We start from the raw sequence: 22,500 nt of genomic DNA, 5'->3' as shown, positions 1-22,500 counted from the left end.
AGTGGGGAATGTAATAAAGTCGTCGGCCTGTTGTCATTCTCCTATAATCTATAGTTTTAGAATATCGAAGGTTTAATAGATCTAAAACAAATGTCTGAATGTTTTTTTTAGAAAATCGTCCGGTTTAAGTGCAGAAAGTTGCTACTAATCTTTTAAAAGGAAATAAGGTCATGCACATGAAGTACAAGTCAAGTGCTTCCCGGTTGCACAAGAGTGATGGGGAAGGGGGGGGGGGTTAGGTAAAAAGATCTGATAGGGCAAGCTGTTGTAAAGGAAAGCGTGGGCTCAGGTGTTTGTATTAGGTGTGAGGGGAAAGGGTAAGGTTTCCGACCTAGTATCGGGAAGGCAGGGAAGAGGGGGGGGGCTCAAGGAAGGGGAGAAGGGTGCAAGAGGTCGGCCTTCCTCGCACCGTCGAAGGACCGTAAATGCCGGCGCTCTCTTTTTGCTGTGCCCTTGTGTTGGTAAGTATCCCTTCGATGGCTAAGCTTAAGGAGATAGTCATGTTTCCTAGGAGACGACAGAGGACGCGAACCGTGGCCATTTCCTGCGGCTCCTACACGGCCGTTTCCTCCTTTTTATACGTTTTCTTCATTAGGATTCTGAAATTGGCTCCAATTCGACTCTTCTGTTTTAAATTCATAGATAAAGTCAACTAGAAGAGATCTGCCCTCATGCTCAGTTGTTGGTCTGTCCTCTTGGATAGTCCATTGCATATACTACAACACATGTCCCAGTCGTAAGAAACTTTTTCCTGAGAAATATAGTGTATAGGGTCATTGTCCCTTGCCGCGGCCACGATTTGCTTCCTGATGTCGAGTAATAGTTGCTGAGAGCTGAGGTTCTACATTATGGCTACCACTCGGTGATTGATAACTTGCAGGATTTTTCTTTAGCTAGGGATAGGACGAGTTTAGAATCTTATTTCCATATTTTTCCCATTCCTGGTTTTACAGTTATAACATTTATTCATATTATAATTATTTATTCGTTTTAATTATTATTCACCATCCGCTTGTATTCCCAGTACTAAAACAGTTCTTTCTCTCTTTCTCTCTCTCCCCCTCCTCCACAGGCGGATCAGCTGACCGAAGAACAAATTGCCGAATTCAAGGAGGCTTTCTCCCTCTTCGACAAGGACGGCGACGGCACCATCACCACCAAGGAATTGGGCACAGTCATGAGGTCTTTGGGCCAGAACCCCACCGAAGCCGAACTCCAGGACATGATCAACGAGGTGGATGCTGACGGTGAGTTGAAGGGGTGATGTTCATTGTATGGGGTGGGGGGGGGGGGTATGTGGGGTGATGGGTGAGGGTTTGGGGCGGAGTAGGGTGGGTGTGGAGGTGTAGGAGATGGAGGGGAAAGGGGAAGGGGTTTTCACCATCACGTTCCTGTTTTGAGGTTGGTTAAATGATTACATTTAAACGTATCCTGCGCGGATATTGATTTTGTTACTGTAACATTGCTCGTCTTCAGTCGGTAACCCCATGAATAGTTGACATTTCTATCAGTGCATTCTGTGCGGGTAACGGCGGGCGGGAGGGGAGAGATGGTAGAGGGGAGACCGAAGGTGCGAAGACGAAGACGCTCAAACGAGTACACGAGAAGACTATTGGTCCAAAATAAGATTTAAAAAGTCTGAAACAAGCGGGAAAAGAGAGAATAGGGAAATGTGTCCTGCCCCCACTGGCGACGGGAAAGAACGGACGGAAGTAGGAGCAGGAGTGGCAGCAGCAGCAGCAGTCACTGTTGAGCAGCACGTGTTGGTGGATATAAATACCCGGAGCCAACACCATCAAGCCAGCAGGACCCGATGTAGCGGCCTCCAACACAAAATGGTATTAAGGGTCAGCAGTTGGCTTGATTTTTGATACAGGTTAGCTGGGAACCTACCCCTCCCCCCCCTTCACTCCTCTTTTCTTGCATGTCTTCCTCTTCTCTCTTTCTCTTTGCATAAACATAGACAAAAACAGCTATTCCCGCTAAGAATTTGTGTATGAATATGATAATGACGGAATAAAATCACCTAGCGCTCTATTCGCGTAAACGATAAACCTTTCCTTTCCTTACGATGGGTCCGCACATTTCCTTGGCCATGAGTCCGGTGGGCCTTTCCGTCGTCCTGCCTGCGCGGAGTTAGCTAAGGCATAGATGCAAGGGGATGAGGAACGAGGATGGCGAGGCACTAACAGGAAAAAAGGGGAAAACAGCCACCCCCATACTGGGCCGGTGGCCTTGGCACTTGTCGCACTGCTGTCATGCTATTTATAGAGAGTCCCGACATTTCGGTGTGTCAGGTTTTAATGAAAAGATAGCGATTGTTTTGGGGAGGGGGAGGGGGAGGGGGAGGGAGTGGCAGGGGCTATAATCTGAAGATTTTAATCATACCGAAAGGACTGGCTCGGTAGTAGTTCTCGCCGGTCGATGTCGGAGTCGCTTTTATATCACCTCGCTCGTTTTCTTCCTCTCCTCTGCCCTCCCCTCCTCTCTCCCTCTCTCCCTCTCCCCCTCTCCCTCTCTCTCCCACTCTCCCTCTCCCCCTCTCCCTCTCTCTCCCTCTCCCTCTCTCTCCCTCTCCCTCTCCCTCTCCATCTCTCCTATCTCTCTATCCCTCTCTCCTATCTCTCTATCCCTCTCTCCTATCTCTCTATCCCTCTCTCCTATCTCTCTATCCCTCTCTCCTATCTCTCTATCCCTCTCTCCTATCTCTCTATCCCTCTCTCCTATCTCTCTATCCCTCTCTCCTATCTCTCTATCCCTCTCTCCTATCTCTCTATCCCTCTCTCCTATCTCTCTATCCCTCTCTCCTATCTCTCTATCCCTCTCTCCTATCTCTCTATCCCTCTCTCCTATCTCTCTATCCCTCTCTCCTATCTCTCTATCCCTCTCTCCTATCTCTCTATCCCTCTCTCCTATCTCTCTATCCCTCTCTCCTATCTCTCTATCCCTCTCTCCTATCTCTCTATCCCTCTCTCCTATCTCTCTATCCCTCTCTCCTATCTCTCTATCCCTCTCTCCTATCTCTCTATCCCTCTCTCCTATCTCTCTATCCCTCTATCCCTCTCTCCTATCTCTCTATCCCTCTCTCCTATCTCTCTATCCCTCTCTCCTATCTCTCTATCCCTCTCTCCTATCTCTCTATCCCTCTCTCCTATCCCTCTCTCCTATCTCTCTATCCCTCTCTCCTATCTCTCTATCCCTCTCTCCCTCCTCCTCTCGTGGTAACTACTGTAGACCTTCGCAAGAACTCCGCCCTGACCCCTTCGTCGCTCCGCCCCCCTCCCCACCCCGTCGCCCACAGCCCCGCATTTCCTCACAACGCAAACCTCGTGAAGGTGACTGGGTACACTACGCCATGTCATGCCCACTCATGCCTGGAGTCGAGCCGTTCCGTGCGGTGCGGTGCCTGCTTGCCTGCCAGATTACTGACATACCTTCAGCTTTTGCTCGTGATAAAAGCAAGGCTGGGGAGAGTCTATCCTTTTGTTTAGACATTTGGCTGTGGTTATCTATCAGTTGCAATTTTTCCCCCCATTTTGCGTCGATCATCTCCGGATCTCTAACGCTAGATGCAGGTCGTGTCTGGATGACAGGCGTGGGGGCCGGTGTTGGGCATGGCCGAGCAGGCGCTCTTTAAGGAGGCACTGAGGAGAGACGAGTGCCCGTATTGCCGGTGCATTCTAGGTGGGCTTGTTGGTAGGGGTCCTCCCTCGCATGCACAGTTGCACTAGCACGCGACTTGCATGCAACTTACTACCTGTGTATTAAGTTGCATATACATATAGAGTGCGTCCAGACACTCCTGCCCAGACTGAAGACGTATGCTTTGCGTGAGCCCCCGATCGCAGCCTCTCAGCCGCGGCGCCGCATGTTCTAGGGCTGGCCGCTAGAAAATTCCCCGCCGTTTGGAATGTTCCTCGGCGACGACGGCGGAGCGCTCGTTCCCGTCCCCTTTCACGCGTCCGCTACACCGGAAGTTTCCTTTCTCCTGCTCCTGGAATTAGCGGGTCGGTTTGTGGCGGCGACTAGGGGGGGGGGGGTAGAGAGGGGGTTAGTGTGGACGACGACGACGTCCCTTGTGCCCGACAACCTACTTGGCACTGGCTGGGCTGGTGCCACGCAGAGCCGGGTGGTGCCATCGTGTGAACAGTTCACCCCCCCCCCTTTCTCTCTTGCTCTCCCTCTCCCTCTCGTTATTTGCCCTGTCGGTTTGTGTTGCTTTCGGATTCATCGAGTTCGAGAGCGCGAAGTTCAAGGCGAAAGGGTGGCGTTGAAATGAGACCCTCCACCCCAGACCCCCTTTTTTCCCCCCTAGACCCCTTTCGACGCTCGCCGGAAGGTGTTCCCGGAATCTTGGTGGAATCGCCGGGAACAAAATGCAGAACAATTGCATTTATTCTTGTTCGCTGTCACCCGCAGTTGTGGCTGTGATGGGATAGAGGCGGGCGCGGGCAACGGGGGGCTGGGGCGGGCGGGGAGAGGGACCGAGGACGAAAAGGGCGGCGTGAGGGCTCCTGTCATCGGCCAAACGCTGTAGGAGAAAGGGAATTTGACGGGACCTGTGGGCGACGGCAGCGGTGGCGGCGGCGGCGGCGTGCGGGGAAAGTGGCACCCGCGCCCGCAGTTTGCCCGGGCCGGCCTCACGGTGCCCTTGATGGTCAGCAGTGCCAGACGCTGCCTCAGGCACGTGTCTCGTCTCTCTCTCTCTCTCTCTCTCCTCTCCTCTCCTCTCCTCTCCTCTCCTCTCCTCTCCTCTCCTCTCCTCTCCTCTCCTCTCCTCTCCTCTCCTCTCCTCTCCTCTCCTCTCCTCTCCTCTTCTCTCTTCTCCTCTCTCCTCCTCTCCTCTCCTCTCTCCTCCTTTCCTCTCTCCTCCTTTCCTCTCCTCTCCTCTCTCCTCCTCTCCTCTCCTCTCTCCTCCTTTCCTCTCCTCTCCTCTTTCCCCCCTTCCTCTCCTCTCCTCTCCTCTCCTCTCCTCTCCTCTCCTCTCCTCTCCTCTCTCTCCTCTCTCTCTCTTCTCTCTCCTCTCTCCTCTCTCCTCTCTCCTCTCTCCTCTCTCCTCTCTCCTCTCTTCTCTCTTCTCTCTTCTCTCTTCTCTCTTCTCTCTCCTCTCTCCTCTCTCCTCTCTCCTCTCTCCTCTCTCCTCTCTCCTCTCTCCTCTCTCCTCTCTCCTCTCTCCTCTCTCCTCTCTCCTCTCTCCTCTCTCCTCTCTTCTCTCTTCTCTCTTCTCTCTCCCTCCCCCCCTTCCCCACCCCGGATACGCTGAGTGCCACGTAGCTCGCTGAGCGTGCCTCTCGTGTCCCGTGGCACTCTCGGCCGGCCGCCTCGCAACGCCGCGGCTGCTGTAATGGGGCCGAGGATGCCGCGCTTTCTGGTGTCTCGTTGCTCAAGGAGGCTCGAGAAATCGCTCTGTGGGGTTGCGTAATGGCCGGGCTGCCTCCGTTCGAAATGGAGATTGTTTTTCGTTGTGGTGGCGGTGGTGCGGGTGAACTTTTTATTTTTCGGTTCAGTCGAAGAGTTCGTTTACCTCTTGAACACTTTTTGGCTCCCCCTCTTTGCTTGCTTTCTCTTGCTCGATTTCTCGCCACCAGACAGCTCTTTCACCCCACATCCCCACACGCATTCTGGCACACGCACACACACACACACACACACACACACACACACACACACACACACACACACACACACACACACACACACACACACACACACACACTGATAATAACTGCCTTGTATTGCAGTTAAGTCAGTGGTGCAAAGGTCTCTGCTTGATGGCCAGTGACCAGTCGTGCTTTTGCAAGGGTTTCCGTTGCAACGGAACGAGAGAAAACCCGATTGCTCCGGCGTGGCAAGGCGCGTGGCCCGGCTTGCATGATGCTCTGGTATTGTGCGGCGAGCTTACATGGCAGCGTGCGGAGGAGGCGACTTCTATTTCTTCGTTTTTTCATCCTTTTTATTCAAGTGAAGCTTTTTATTGGTTTTCTGTAGGCGTTCGCCGTGGGACATTTTGCGCGCGCGCGATCCGCGAATATTTTTCCTAGATAGGAATAGCTCTTGATACTCTGATCGCGGAGGAAAGAACACAAGCTTGTGGAATGTGCGTGGGAACTCTAGTGTCACGTGGGGAACTTCCCTCTCCCCCACTTCCCTTTTCCTTCCCCTCCCTCCCTCTCCTCTCCTTCCCTCTCTTCTTCTTTTCCTCTCCTTCCCTCTCTTCTTCTTTTCCTCTCCTTCCCTCTCTTCCTCTTTTCCTCTTCTCACTTTCTTAACCGTACTTCCGCATAGTTTTCTTCCCTCGCTCGTATACTTCTAATCGGAGAAGATATTCACGGCCTTCCCCTGATGGTTTGTTGTAGATGGTAAAGCTAATATTTGATATTCACTGGACCTCGTTTACACGCTGGGGCCGGACGCTTGGCAGTCGGTAGCGCGAAAGGCAAAAGGACGACCCAGACGCGAATTCTCGGAGGGAGTAGGGCGTGTTAACCTCTTCAAGTCTCTCTCTCTCTCTCTCTCTCTCTCTCTCTCTCTCTCTCTCTCTCTCTCTCTCTCTCTCTCTCTCTCTCTCTCTCTCTCTCTCTCTCTCTCTCTCTCTCTCTCTCTCTCTCTCTCTCTCTCTCTCTCTCTCTCTCTCTCTCTCTCTCTCTCTCTCATACGGTCTGCGAAATCGCCCTCGAGACGGGTTGGCATTCGAAGATTAGAGGGGGAGGGGAGGGAGGGGGAAGGGTATTCTCCCGGCCCCAGGATGCGCGTCGCCCTGTGACTGCGCGGCCGAAGAAGCCTCTCGGGGAGCTAAACCCCTTTCTTCCTGCTAGACATGTATACACGCCCCAAGAAAAATAGTTTGGCGAGTGGCAGCCCAACTCGCGAATGTTTACTCGGCGCGTAAACACTCGCACTTTGATACAGCCGTGCGTTGTGCCCTTAGGACGCAGCGCAGCGCAACGCGACTCGGCGCTCGCCCGCTCTGGCCTCGGCCGGGCCTCTGCTCGCGGTGGTTCTTGCTGGTTTTGTAAAGCCGCTGCTTGCAATACGCGCTTGGAGTCTAAAAGATCTCGCCTTTGTGTATTGGAACGATCGTTTTGGAACGGTCAGTGTAGCAGGCAAATGTGTCCTAATATTCAATTCCAGGAGTCACTCATACTAATAGTAAATTGGTCTTTCCTTCTCTTTTTCTTCTCGCGTCTCTTCTCCCCTCCACCATTCCTCGCCCCACATTTTTTACATCCTCCCGACTGGAGCTGCCCCTCCGCTGGCTGCACCTGGCCGTAGATAAAGCATTTGTCAGTTAGAGCCGGCGGAGGATGCGTACAATAGCATCTACCGCTTTAGATTGCTGTTGGCGCGAGACCGTTAGCCCCGTCACACTTAGCACTCTCTTCCCCCAATGTCCGATCTCCTCGTTCAGCTGATAGAGCCGTCTCGCGAGCACGCATGGCTTCAGCTTTAGCAAGAAATTCGTAAATGGCAGGAAGTGTTTGGGAGCGAGCCGCCTTTCCAGGAAACGAAAGAGTTGGCACGAAAAATATAATGACCGCAGACGCAAAAACAAAGGCATGAGAGGCGTATCAGCTGGTCGCTACATGGCAAACAACCATGTAGCGACCACCTCACGGGTTGGAAAAGTATGCGTAAGCATACGTAAGAGAGAACGGATGGATTTGCCTGTTTTTTTCGATTCCGGGTGATGCGATTCCAGTTCCAACAAAAGCAATGTCGGTACCATAGGTAAACCTTATAGCTAACCTTTTCTCCATCAGTGTAATGAGCTAACGGCAGATCGCCAATCAGCCAGGGAGTTGCTCTCCCCCTCCCTTTCGAACGTTAAAAGGAAAAAAAGAGGTTGGTATTATAAGCACCTTGTCTACACCCCCCTCCTCGCCCCCAAGGAGTTGGAGCCAACCGTCGCCGCAGGCATTGTAAGCCTCTGGCCATGACGCCGCTGTCACTCTCATAACGAGTATAAAAGATCATCACAGCCGAGCGAAATTGTGCGTGTGTGCGTGCGTGCGAGCCAAGAGGGCAGAGCAGGCGGTGTGCCGGTGAGTCATCGCGGGGCTGTGGCCGGGTGAATCATGCACAGTGCGGCAGGGAGGAGAGTGGGAGGGTAGGTGGGAGCATAGGGGAGAGGGGGAGGACGATATGAGGTTGGGAAGTGACATGAAACAATAGAATATGAGGGGGATTTTGGGAAGGATGATAAACGAAAAGAAGGAAAAAATGCAAGAGGTTGGAGGGAAGTGGTAATAAACGGAAGAGGTTGGAGGAGGGGGAGAGGAACAGCAGCAACAGCGCAGTGTTTACGTTCTGCTCCGCGTCTGTACACTAGATACTCGTGATAATTTATGAATGGGTTGATTGGATCTCCACCAGCTGGCCTCGACAGTGGGCCATTGTGCGGCGATGATTGCGCTGAGGACCACGTGGACCATTCAGTAATGACCTTATTGTTTGCCAGTTGGCGAGTCTCGTGTTTGTTTATCCTACCTTTCCTATGTGCTTGCAAATTGTCATAATTGACTTGGGAATAAGGGCGAATGAATTAGCAGTTATGGTGGGGTTCATGCCATCTTCAAGTTCTCTCTAATGAGAGATACTTCTCCCGTGTTAACGTCTTGATGCCCTTGCCGTGTCTTTTAAAACCCGTTGTTCCCCCACAGGTAATGGCACAATCGACTTCCCCGAGTTCCTCACCATGATGGCCCGCAAAATGAAGGACACCGACTCCGAGGAAGAGATCAGGGAAGCCTTCAGGGTGTTCGACAAGGACGGCAACGGCTTCATCTCTGCGGCCGAGCTCAGGTCAGTTGGAGGGGCACTGGACACTGGACCCTTTTCCTCAAGGCGTGACAAAGCTCTTATTTTAATTGAATATGTTGCCGGTGTTATTCCTGTCCGCGACGCCTTCTCTATGAACCTTGTTTCTGCAGGCACGTGATGACCAACCTCGGAGAGAAGCTGACTGACGAGGAAGTCGATGAGATGATCAGGGAAGCCGATATTGACGGCGACGGTCAGGTCAATTATGAGGGTAAGTTCAAAAGGTCCAGGGCGAAGGCTTGTGGCCCTCGCTGCGACCTTTTCACTTATTTATTGGATAGTGTGCAGTTCCACCTGTGAGTCTTCTCAGAGGTAGAACTTGGGATGGATCTATTGGCAGCTCACGGAAACACTCGGTGCTTGGAAATCGAGGGAAATTTGGGTTTATTAAGAAGCAAAAAAAAAAAAACTCCCCCTTTGAGTGCTTGAGGAAGAGTGTGGGGGTTGTAGGGGCTTGCATGAGATGGTATACAATTTCTGCACAATAGCACTTTTAAGGGTCTGCGTGAGGTGTGCGGTAATCACTGCTGATTGGACTTCAGAAAGCCGATAGTTTGCCTTGCAAAGGTTGAGAATGGAGATGATGACAAATTATAAAGAGCATGGGAGTTAGGAAAATAAGACTCGAAAAAATGGGAGGGAGACGCTGAAGCCACTCCCAGCTCGTGCAGAATGCATTGCAGAAGTGGTGTGTCGAGGAGGGACAACCATTTTAACCTTTCTTTTAACCTTTCAAGGTGGTATGGCTATTGGTAACTACCAGAATTTACCTTAATATATATATTTATATATAAATTTCGTTTTATATGTGCCTGGAAATTGAAGGTGGAGGGCTCCTGGTAAGAAGTCCAGGGCTGGTCTCGTAGGATACATTGGCTGAATTGGGAGCAAAAATCGGCGTCGTTTGCATGGCACATCTAAGCACCCCATCGGTGGCTAATTACCTCCCCCCTTCTTTTCTCTCCCTCTTCTACTTCTCACCCTTCCACCCCCTTTCCGCATTTCAAGGTCATTATTTGAGTTGCACTAGTACCTGCCACTTTCTTTTGCACTCTACGCATGCACTAACACCCTCTTCACGTTGCATGATTATTTTTCCTTTTTTCTCACCTTTTTAGTTTCTTTGGTTTGTAGACATTTGAGATTAGTAGTTTATCAGATTTTAATTTTGCTAAACCTAGTAGCATTTATTTTGTAGTTGTCCTTTGATGATGATACACATGAACTGAGAAACCAGCACACAAATGTGTGCTGGACTGCCATCTGTCATTTTGTTTATTTACATTTTATTTTGCCTTATAGTGAAACTATAGAAGTAGACCTTTATTTTTTATATCTTTTTTTATTTGTTTATATTTTATTTCTTTTTTATGTTTTTTTTTCTTGCCCTGCATGAGTCGCCCTCAGACTTTCCGTCCGACTTTCTTTTGCAGAATTCGTGCGAATGATGACTTCTAAGTAGAGACGCCACCTGCGGCCCCTCCCCCCCCGTCGGGCCGTGGCTGGCCGACCTTAACCCTTAATAATAGCTGTTAGTTTCGCTTTTATGTACTTTCCTTGTTCTGTCTCCGTTCTTTTGTTCAAATTTCGTTGTTGTTTTTTAATATTTATAGATACGGCCATTGTTGGATGTGTGGGTTGTTTGTGAAGGCTGATTGGATGTGTGGGTGTTTGCAAATCGCAGGTCTGTTGCCGAAGGGCCTGTTATTGGGGCTTATAATCTTTTCCAGTCGCTTATGTCCACGTTCAGATGAGAGATGTGACTGAGGCTGTGGCTGTGGGCGTGGTTCTCGTATAATGTCTGTGGAAGTTCTTGTGAGCTCTCAAAAGAGGGGATCTTCAAACCAGTGCGAGTCTAGTAAGGCATGGGGAAGCATGACGTAATCATACTAACTCCCACGAAACGTAATTGTTTGTTTGTGAAGAGAGGAGGAGAAATGTGGGTGTTGGTTGAATACAGTTACGTGTGTGTGTTCGAGGCGTCAGTTGAAAGTTTTATACATATATATATGGATAGTGTGTATGTGTGTGTGTCAGTGCGTGCCTGCCTGTTTGGGGTTTTCGTCCATTGTGAAATTTTGTATCGGTGGCCGAGCTGAGGATTCCGCTGGTGAGAGGTAGTTGAGAGTACCGTGACGGTGCTTGAGTTACCAAACTGTCCTGGTGCACCTGCAGCTGGTACGTTTTCATGCAGAGAAGTACATGATATACTACTTTTTACCTCTTTTGAAATTTTGGGTGTGCTCTCGTACGTAGTTCGTTGCTTTTGGGTGGAAGTCTTTTTTGCACTTTGTGATTTTATATATATATATATATATATATATATATATATATATATATATATATATATATATATATATATATATAAAATACATATACCTGTGTACACACGCACACACGTATACACCCACACACACATATACATATATACATGTGTACGTACACGTATACATGTATACACGTGTACGTACACACACATACATGTATACACGTGTACGTACACACACGTATACATGTATACACGTGTACGTACACACACGTATACATGTATACACGTGTACGTACACACACGTATACATGTATACACGTGTACGTACACACACGTATACATGTATACACGTGTACGTACACACACGTATACATGTATACACGTGTACGTACACACACGTATACATGTATACACGTGTACGTACACACACGTATACATGTATACACGTGTACGTACACACACGTATACATGTATACACGTGTACGTACACACACGTATACATGTATACACGTGTACGTACACACACGTATAAATGTATACACGTGTACGTACACACACGTATAAATGTATACACGTGTACGTACACACACGTATACATGTATACACGTGTACGTACACACACGTATACATGTATACACGTGTACGTACACACTGCTCTTTTGGCTTTATGATTGCATATATTTAAAACAAGTGTTTTATGAAATGTGTAATTCTCTCTTCTTTCTCTCCCCAACAGAGTTCGTCACGATGATGACCTCGAAGTGAAGTGATCGCGCCTCCTAAATATTGTAAACAAATTTCAAACGAACAGTTTTTTCTGCTTTCCAATTTATCTTGTTAACGGACCGCTAAAAAAAAACATTGTAATACACGAGTCGTCACTATCTCTTAATTGCTAACTCTTATTGCCTTCATATACACGATCTGGCTCTCGGCTAGAGTTTCCAGCAGCAGTATCAAGCAGCCACCACCACCACCACCACTACTTCTACGTCTGCTACTACTACTACTACTACTTCTACTACTACTACTACTACTATTACTACTATAACCCTTCCTCTGTTCTGACGCCTCCTACTACTACTACTATTTCTACCACTTTTCCTACTACTATGACCACGGCCCCAACTCCCTCTCTCCCCCTTCGCCCCTCTTCCAGCCTAACTCACCCCGCCAGCAGAACACCAGCTACAACAAGAACAAAAACGACTAAAACAGCAAGAAAGCAAGCGAGCAGGCAGCCACAACCAAGACCTTTTTCGGTTGCTAGTAAGGTTGGCCGTTGAGGAATCTCTCGTCCGCCTGCAGAATGAAATTCGAAGCCAAATTGGACAAGCAAAAGAAAAATAAGATCGGTAAAAATCGGACTACACCTTTTGAGACCACTATTGGAAAAGCGAAATTCGATCAGAACCAACGGAAAAGAGCGTGTCAGTGTGGGGTGTGCGCCAGACGAGGGCGTGGAGGATGCTGACGGGACGTGGCTGAACCTTATCCCCCTGGCAGGAGTAAGTGACTCTCTGTCAGTAGCGGTAGCGCCGTTATAGATGGGTTGGTTGTCCTAGGGATTGCGTCACGGGTGGCTGGACCTCTGGAAAGAAAAAAGGAAAATATATTGCTATTTAACCAGTGATTATATATATATACTACACATACATTTATGTATATTATATGAATATATACTCGAAGTAGCAAGCGATACTTTGTGATGAAAGGTTAGGGAGGCTTCGTGGACGTCGTCGTCAGACCCACTGGGGCAGCCTGGAAGATCTTGCCGCCAGCTCGCGTCCGCCGCCCTCAAGGTGTGCTCTCCCATGTAGCCGTTCGGGCGGCCGAGGTGCGAACCCGTGCCTCTGCCGAAGCCGCCGCGGTGGCGCCATCCGACTGTTGTGGTTGCCGCCGCGAGCCCGGCTTGGCTTGGCCGGCCGCCCCGGGTGACCTCTTCACTTCCGCCACCTTGACGTCGTGAAGGTTGCCAGGTCGCGGGTCACGCGAGTGGCCGTGACCGGCGACGCAACGCTGGCCGAGGCGCTGGTGGGTACTGTCGCTGCGAAGACTTCTCGCCGTTATCTCCTCCATCATTGTTGAACAACGTGAAGACTTTTTTGAACACCCAAGAGGCCAGCCACCCTTTACTCGTCTCTCAAGACTACTTGGCTCTTTCCTTAAGTTTTCATTTTGTCTGTCCAGTTCTGTATAAGAATGGAAATATATATAAAAATAGGTTGGTCAGTTTTTACAAGCTGTTGTAGCAAAATTATTATTTTTAGTTAAGAGAACCATTGCGTTCGTGAAATATATTTGATAAGAGGATAGTATCCCGTCTGGCCAATGGTCAGGCTGGGTTACTTTGGACCTTTTTTGAAATTCCTCTTAGAATTTTTTTCTTTTTAATGAAGATCGCTGCCTTGCGATGCCTTTTTTTATTTTAGTTTGTCTGGAAGTCAGTTTCTCTGGTAAATAAGAAAGGAAGGAGAGGGTGCGCTGTATTTTTGTGTTGGTTGAATGAAGTTGGTACATTTCCGTATCATGTAATTTCTTGTTAGGTGTGTCTTTGTCAATTTTTCTTAAAGGAATAGCAAATGTATACATATTGCAAAAAACAAAAATGAAGTTGAAAAAATTTCCTCTTGTACTACATAATACTAATGTAAGGCACGTCACACAACCATGACTGTTTCTGTTTCCCAACCACCACTTCCCTGCATTGTTTACATCACTTGTTTGTTAACATTGCCGCTTTGTGCAAAGGCTCTGTTGCCTCTGCCAGCGAGCTTGACCACTTATGATTACGATAGACCATGCTGATTAAATAATGGATATTATGATTATAATTATAATTGTGTAGGAGAAATACAGTTCTTTCAAAAGTTTTTTTCGTCTTTCTTGCAACATGTCATGTAAAGAAAGTGTTTTTTTTTCTTTCAATTCTTTCTTGCCATGCTTATCAGGGTCTCAACAGTTGACGGCGGATTGTAGTTAAGCTTCTAATTTTTTGTTGTTGTCAAGCCCCATTGGGGTGCAGCGCCCAGGATGGTCACCATGGCAACCACGCCCGCCTCCCAACCACTCGGTCCTGGCTCCGCCTACTACCTTGGGGTGTGGGCGGGCGCTAGCGATGGGTTCGGTGTGGGATGGGCGTGCGGCGCCGGGTACCCACCCTGCTTGGCTATTTTAGATTCATTTGGGGGAATCCTTATATTGCTGGTGCGTTGGTGTAGTTCCGTTGTGTATCTCGACCCAGACACTGCGACACTCGACACAACTACACAACGTGATGAACATTCCTTTAAAACTTGCTATGTTTTTGTGAGGACGAGGACCCCGCCTTGGGTTGGTGGGGCCCCTCGCGCCTCTTCATCTTGTTTTAGTGTGGTACGATAGGTGAGCGGAGACCTGCGGGGAGGGGGCGTGGAGGCACTCGCCGGTCTGCCCCCCCGGGCGTGCGTGCTTAGGGTGGGTGGGGGTGGCACTTGCCGGTCGCCCCCCCTCCCAGACCCTGCTCTAGATGCTGGGGGGAGGAGGGCGGGGGGTAGGGAGGCCGAGGGAACAGGGCGAGGCGTGGCGTGTGTGGGGGGGAGTGTGGGGGGAGAGGGAAGTGGTAAATCCGACCGCAAAAATCGGCTGATACGAGGCCGTAGTCAAGTTTACCACACCCTCTCCCACGCCTTCCTCCCGCCCCCGCCGCCCGTCCGCCCCATGTCCCCCGGCCCCCCTCGCCAGCCCCCTCCTCCCCCTTCCCCTCTAATGAGCGGGGGTCGGGCATGCAGTGGGTGTCCCTCCCCTCCCCGCCGGGCCCCGTACCCCCACCCCCTCAGCTAGTGAGACCCGGTACCGCAGAGCGTCCCCGCACTACCATCACCACTACAACACCAGCAGCAGCAGCAGCAGGTGTTGTTGCTCCTGTTGTCTCCGGGGTGTGGGCGGCGAGGGGCAGCTGTGCCGCCCGGCCGCCCCGTACCGCCCCATCCACCCATCACTGCACCATTTAAAAAAGAAAAGAAAAAAAGAAAAAAAAGTGTTAATTGATATCATTAGTTTTTGTCATGTTTGGGCCCCCTTTTTTTATATAAACATATTTGACTTGTGAGCCTGTTTCCTCCTCCCGGCCGCTGGTGCCGCGCGCGCTGTGCCACCGCCGCGGCACTAGCAAGCAGCCGCAGCTCCTGACAAGCCCATTCGCTCTTTTCAAACATTGCCGCATTCGAGCTAAGGTTTCCTGGTGAAGGTGCAGGAGGGGCGGGCCGGAGCCCCAGCAGCCACCTTTAGCCTCCACCAGCCAGGCCCCTCCCCGTCCTTCGCCCCGCCCTCCGCCCCGCCCTCGGCCTAAGCCCCTCCCCCTGGCACCCACACGTGGCTTCGGGGGCGCTGGCCTCGGGCGGCGGACGGTGGTGGTGGTGGCCGGGTGGGCGGTGGGTGGGGTCGCACTAGTATTGTTGGTAGTGGGTGTGGGTGGCGGGGGCGGGGGAGCCGCTGCGGATGCTTCACCCCACCACCAGGACTCCATTAGTAATTTGAGGACCGGATGTCATGTTGTATTGAATAAAAAAGATCAAGAAAGATTCAAATCTTTTATTACTAAACCCTTCACACTTTAGGAAATTACTAGCGATGTGGGGACCGTGAAGCAGTGAACATCCTAAGAATGCACTGGGGAAGCAGGCAAGGGTGTGCCTATTTTGGTGGAACGCATTGTTCCGGAAAAGGTACTCGAAGGTGATGGGTACATTTAAGTTGGCAGATAAAAGGTCAATATTTCTGCAGTTTACACTTTTGGAACCAACTTAGTCTTTCTTGTCAAGAAAGTCTTGCAACCGAGGCGGTCTGTTACTGGAAATGCTAGAAGCCGTAGTGTTTGAACCTAAGGTCGGTTCGTAGAATGTTAAAATATGATGTGGGGAAAAAATGTTTTCGAGGTCTAACTAGGTACTGAAGCTAAAATAATCTGAGTTTTCGTAAATCAGACATGCATAGCAAGTAGACTAGGTCAGGGCACAAAAAAGTGATTTACGAAATCTTAAAGGGCGGCGCTTCATGCCTGCATCCAGAAATATGCAACAGGGGTTGTAACGTGTCTAATACTCAAAACAATTTTGAACTGCCAAGGACCTTTCTAATAAAAATCACAGCGCATTAAAAATTGCCCAATAGTGCGTGTTACCGGTCTATAGTATATTCTTGGTGATCATTAACAAGTACGCAGAAGCCACAATAACGCTTTGTCTTGAGTGTAAGATTCAGGCCCAGACTACCATACCTACGAATAAGCACTTGATCACAAGTAACCGTCTTTTTTTTTTTAGAACACTTTTGTAAGTTCACAGATGCATGGAGCTGGGATAAAACACACCTGACAATCCTCATTACAGGTACAACAATGAAAGGGTGTCTACAACGGACAAACCCCATCACAATAACACTTATCAACACCTAGCAGAACGTGAAACTTAATTAGCACAGCCCACGGCGCTCATTGGTACCCATGTGTGTGTGTGTGTTTGTTGCGCGCACATTGTGCAATATACATCAATGTCAGTACTTCACGTGTTGTACGTCTGTCCATGTGTATGTATGCGATACTCACGTACGTCTGTGCATGCGCGCACAATACATAGTGTTTTATTGTGTAAAAGGTCCACTTTTAGTGTATGCCATGGTGGTTCTGTATGTTTTAACGCACACTTGGATGAAAGGGTTGCATGACGTGCAATCCAAAGTATGTACTTGGATAAACATTGCAAAATGTTGGATGTGCGTAATTTTGTACGTTATATGAAAGATTCTGGGCAATTTATTATGTACTTGTGCTTAAGAGATATGTAACATAATGTACATATAACTAATATGAAAATATACTTACATTCATATATATCCGGGTTATGACGTAATACACCTGTTCTACCTGAATCACGCAAACCGGACGTCACCGCCAGGACACACTCCAGCACCTCCGCGTATACATACTCTGCCATGTTGGTATGAGGTTATTTTGTGTGTTGAAATGAGTATATATCTCTGAGTGTGTGTATTCGCGTGTGTTCGTGTTAGTGTGAGAGTGAATGAATGAGTGAATGTGAATCTGTGTATATTGGTACGTGTGTGTGTCTGTATATGCATGAACTGTACTTACGTTTTTTTTTTTTTTTTTTTTTTTTTTTTTTTTTTTTTTTTTTTTTGTGTGTGTGTGTGTGTGTGTGTGTGTGTGTGAGAGAGAGAGAGAGAGAGAGAGAGAGACGAGTGTAGTCTGTAAACAAAGATGTGTATGTGCATTAACTAGTACATGTAATTAGTATCCATAAGCACGCACGGCACTCCTCACACACCCTAGAACATATTGGTGAAGTCGGAAGAGTGGCTGGCTTCTCAACTCATAAAATACCACGGTTGTTTTGTGAAATGGGGTTACCTCTGGCATAGCGTGGAGCCGAGAGGAAATCGCAAGCTGAGGGTGGCGGAAAGATAAATATTCGCAGAGGCTCGTTGGACATGCATCCCATCGCTCGTCAGAATTGGAAAGACCATACAAACAACAAATGAATAAAACTGCAGAATCACGTAGACCAATTACTGCTTTCCCAAGAAAACCCAAAGTTCAGGCACAACGTCTGGCAAGATGCGCACAGCAACATAAGTTGGCACCAAGCATCATTTCACGTGTTACTGCGCTGATATTACATTTATTTGCTCTCATCTCTGCCGATCATGACTGGCACCTTTTCACTAAATCATATCTTCTTTAGGTACTTGGGAAATTTACCTTATCAAACGGTTAGCCTGAGATTGTGATTATGGTCACCCTCTCCCCTCTCCCTTCCCTCTCCCCTCTCCCCTCCCCCCCTGACTACTTTCTTCAGATTCGAAATTCAGTGTCTCATTATCCTTGTACAAACAAACAAGACTGACACACTCGGTTACATAGCATCTCGGACTACTTTGTTTCAAAATTCTTGTCTATTTACACGCACTCAAATGCAGACGGCGCACACAAACTCCAGCACACGCATACTCGCGCACTCGCACAGACTCACTCACACTCTTGCTCAGAGAGAGAGACATACTCAAAGACAATCATACTGACCCACAGATTCATTCTCAGACACTCATACCCACTTACATACATTTTAACTCTTTAATACACTTACTTGTACTCACACACATCCATACTTATTCTCATACTATTACTCACACGCAGCCGTACTCAGACACTCGCACACGCAATTTAGTCTTGCTCCCTCAGTTACTCAGTATCCTTGACTACTTTCTACAGTTTCATAATTATTTACACTCGCGTACACACATCCGCAGATACACACACACACACTAATAGACACACACACTTACTCGAAACTCTCGTGCTTCTACTTACAAATTCATATTCAAACACATGCAATCATACTCAGACTACCATTCACATTCACTCACATGCACACACACATTACTAGTAGCACACAGGAACACTTAAACAGACGTTCAGACACGCAAATTAAGACTAGGACACACACGCACACGCACACATATATATAAACATACATCCATATATAAACATACATACATATATAAATATACATCCATATATAAACATACATACATATATAAATATACATACATATATAAACATACATACATATATAAACATACATACATATATAAACATACATACATATATAAACATACATACATATATAAACATACACACACGCACACATACATATATAAACATACACACACACACACACACACATATAAACATGCACACACGCACACACACATATATAAACATGCACACACGCACACACACATATATAAACATATACACGCACACACAAAAACACACGCACACGCACACGCACACACACTTATATATATAAACACACACACGCACATATAAACACGCACAGACACACGCATATATAAACACACACACACACACTTGTATATATAAACACACACATATATAAACACACACACATATAAACACACACACACATATAAACATACACACACACGCAAATAAACATACATACACATATATATAAACATACACACATACATACATATATAAACATACACACACATACATACATATATATAAACATACACACACACATACATGCATATATAAACATACATACACACATACATACATATATAAATATACACACACACATACATACATATATAAACATACACACATACATGCATACACATACATACATACACTCAGACACATGCATACACATACACACACATACATACACACACATACATACACACACATGCATACACACACATGCATACACATACACACATGCATACACATACACACATGCATACATATACATACACACATACACACACACATGCATACACATACATACATACATACACACACACATGCATACACATACATACATACACACACACATGCATACACATACATACACACACACACATATGCATACGCACACACACATATGCATACACATACATATACACACACACATATGCATACACATTCATACATACACACACATATGTATACACATACATGCACGCACACACATGCATACACATATGCATACACATATGCATACACATATGCATACACATACAAGCACGCACACATATGCATGCACATACATGCATGCACACATATGCATGCACATACATACACGCACACATATGCATACACATACATACACGCACACATATGCATACACATACATACACGCACACATATGCATACACATACACGCACACATATGCATACACATACATACATACACATATATGCATGCACATACATACCCATATATGTATGTATGCATGTATGTATACATTTATATATGTATGCATATATATATGCACGTGAATGCATATGAATGCATACATACATGCATACGTATGAATGCATACATACATGCATACATATGAATGCATACATACATGCATACGTATGAATGCATACATACATGCATACATATGAATGCATACATACATGCATACATATGAATGCATACATACATGCATACATATGAATGCATACATACATGCATACATACATGCATACATATGAATGCATGCATACATGCATACATATGAATGCATACATACATGCATACATATGAATGCATACATACATGCATACATGCATGCATACATATGAATGCATGCATACATGCATACATATGAATGCATGCATACATGCATACATATGAATGCATACATACATGCATACATATGAATGCATACATACATGCAGGCATATGAATGCAGACATATGGATGCAGACATACATAAATGTATACATACATACATGTATACATGCATACATGTATACATGCATACATGCATACATGCATACATGCATACATGTATACATGTATACATGCATACATGTATACATGCATACATGCATACATGCATACATGCATACATGCATACATGCATACATGCATACATGTATACATGCATACATGTATACATGCATACATGCATACATGCATACATGCATACATGCATACATGTATACATGCATACATGTATACATGCATACATGCATACATGCATACATACATACATGCATACATGCATACATGCATACATGTATACATGCATACATGCATACATGTATACATGCATACATGCATACATGTATACATGCATACATGCATACATGTATACATGCATACATGTATACATGCATACATGTATACATGCATACATGTATACATGCATACATGTATACATGCATACATGTATACATGTATACATGCATACATGTATACATGTATACATGCATACATGTATACATGTATACATGTATGCATGTATACATGTATGTATGCATGTATACATGTATGCATGTATACATGTATACATGTATACATGTATACATGTATACATGTATACATGTATACATGTATACATGTATACATAAATGTATACATGTATACATAAATGTATACATAAATGTATACATGTATACATAAATGTATACATGTATACATGTATACATAAATGTATACATGTATACATAAATGTATACATGTATACATGTATACATGTATACATAAATGTATACATGTATACATGTATACATGTATACATAAATGTATACATGTATACATGTATACATGTATACATAAATGTATACATGTATACATGTATACATAAATGTATACATGTATACATGTATACATAAATGTATACATGTATACATGTATACATGTATACATAAATGTATACATGTATACATGTATACATAAATGTATACATGTATACATGTATACATGTATACATGTATACATGTATACATGTATACATGTATACATGTATACATGTATACATGTATACATAAATGTATACATAAATGTATACATAAATGTATACATAAATGTATACATAAATGTATACATAAATGTATACATAAATGTATACATAAATGTATACATAAATGTATACATAAATGTATACATAAATGTATACATAAATGCATACATAAATGCATACATAAATGCATACATAAATGCATACATAAATGCATACATAAATGCATACATAAATGCATACATAAATGCATACATAAATGCATACATAAATGCATACATAAATGCATACATAAATGCATACATAAATGCATACATAAATGCATACATAAATGCATACATAAATGCATACATAAATGCATACATAAATGCATACATAAATGCATACATAAATGCATACATAAATGCATACATAAATGCATACATAAATGCATACATAAATGCATACATAAATGCATACATAAATGCATACATAAATGCATACATAAATGCATACATAAATGCATACATAAATGCATACATAAATGCATACATAAATGCATACATAAATGCATACATAAATGCATACATGTATACATAAATGCATACATGTATACATAAATGCATACATGTATACATAAAGGCATACATGTATACATAAAGGCATACATGTATACATAAAGGCATACATGTATACATAAAGGCATACATGTATACATAAAGGCATACATGTATACATAAAGGCATACATGTATACATAAAGGCATACATGTATACATAAAGGCATACATGTATACATAAAGGCATACATGTATACATAAAGGCATACATGTATACATAAAGGCATACATGTATACATAAAGGCATACATGTATACATAAAGGCATACATGTATACATAAAGGCATACATGTATACATAAAGGCATACATGTATACATAAAGGCATACATGTATACATAAAGGCATACATGTATACATAAAGGCATACATGTATACATAAAGGCATACATGTATACATAAAGGCATACATGTATACATAAAGGCATACATGTATACATAAAGGCATACATGTATACATAAAGGCATACATACATACATAAAGG

The 22,500-nt window shown here is 45.5% G+C and overlaps 1 protein-coding gene across 3 annotated transcripts in view; it reads left to right on the top strand.

Moving 5' to 3' along the window:
• The window catches only part of LOC113828829 (calmodulin), a 41,953-nt gene extending 26,302 nt beyond the window's left edge, over positions 1-15,651 (top strand). Inside the window, exons 2-6 of one of the 3 annotated variants that reach the window (XR_003477839.2) lie at positions 1,073-1,247; positions 8,661-8,802; positions 8,931-9,031; positions 10,254-10,351; positions 11,826-15,651. Coding sequence is in view for 2 of the 3 variants with exons in the window: in XM_027381861.2 (XP_027237662.1) it covers positions 1,073-1,247; positions 8,661-8,802; positions 8,931-9,120 (507 nt within the window). In the remaining variant the exon portion in view is untranslated. Of the gene's footprint in view, positions 1-1,072; positions 1,248-8,660; positions 8,803-8,930; positions 9,136-10,253; positions 10,352-11,825 lie in introns of those variants that run through there. The other 2 variants (XM_027381862.2, XM_027381861.2) reach the window with 2 other exon arrangements.
• The last annotated feature ends 6,849 nt before the right edge of the window (positions 15,652-22,500 follow it).

This window comes from Penaeus vannamei, chromosome 6 (assembly GCF_042767895.1).
Source record: "Penaeus vannamei isolate JL-2024 chromosome 6, ASM4276789v1, whole genome shotgun sequence".
Classification (NCBI taxonomy): domain Eukaryota; kingdom Metazoa; phylum Arthropoda; class Malacostraca; order Decapoda; family Penaeidae; genus Penaeus; species Penaeus vannamei.
The sequence above is the reverse complement of the archived record's forward strand: the minus strand, read 5'-3'. Positions and strand labels throughout refer to the sequence as shown.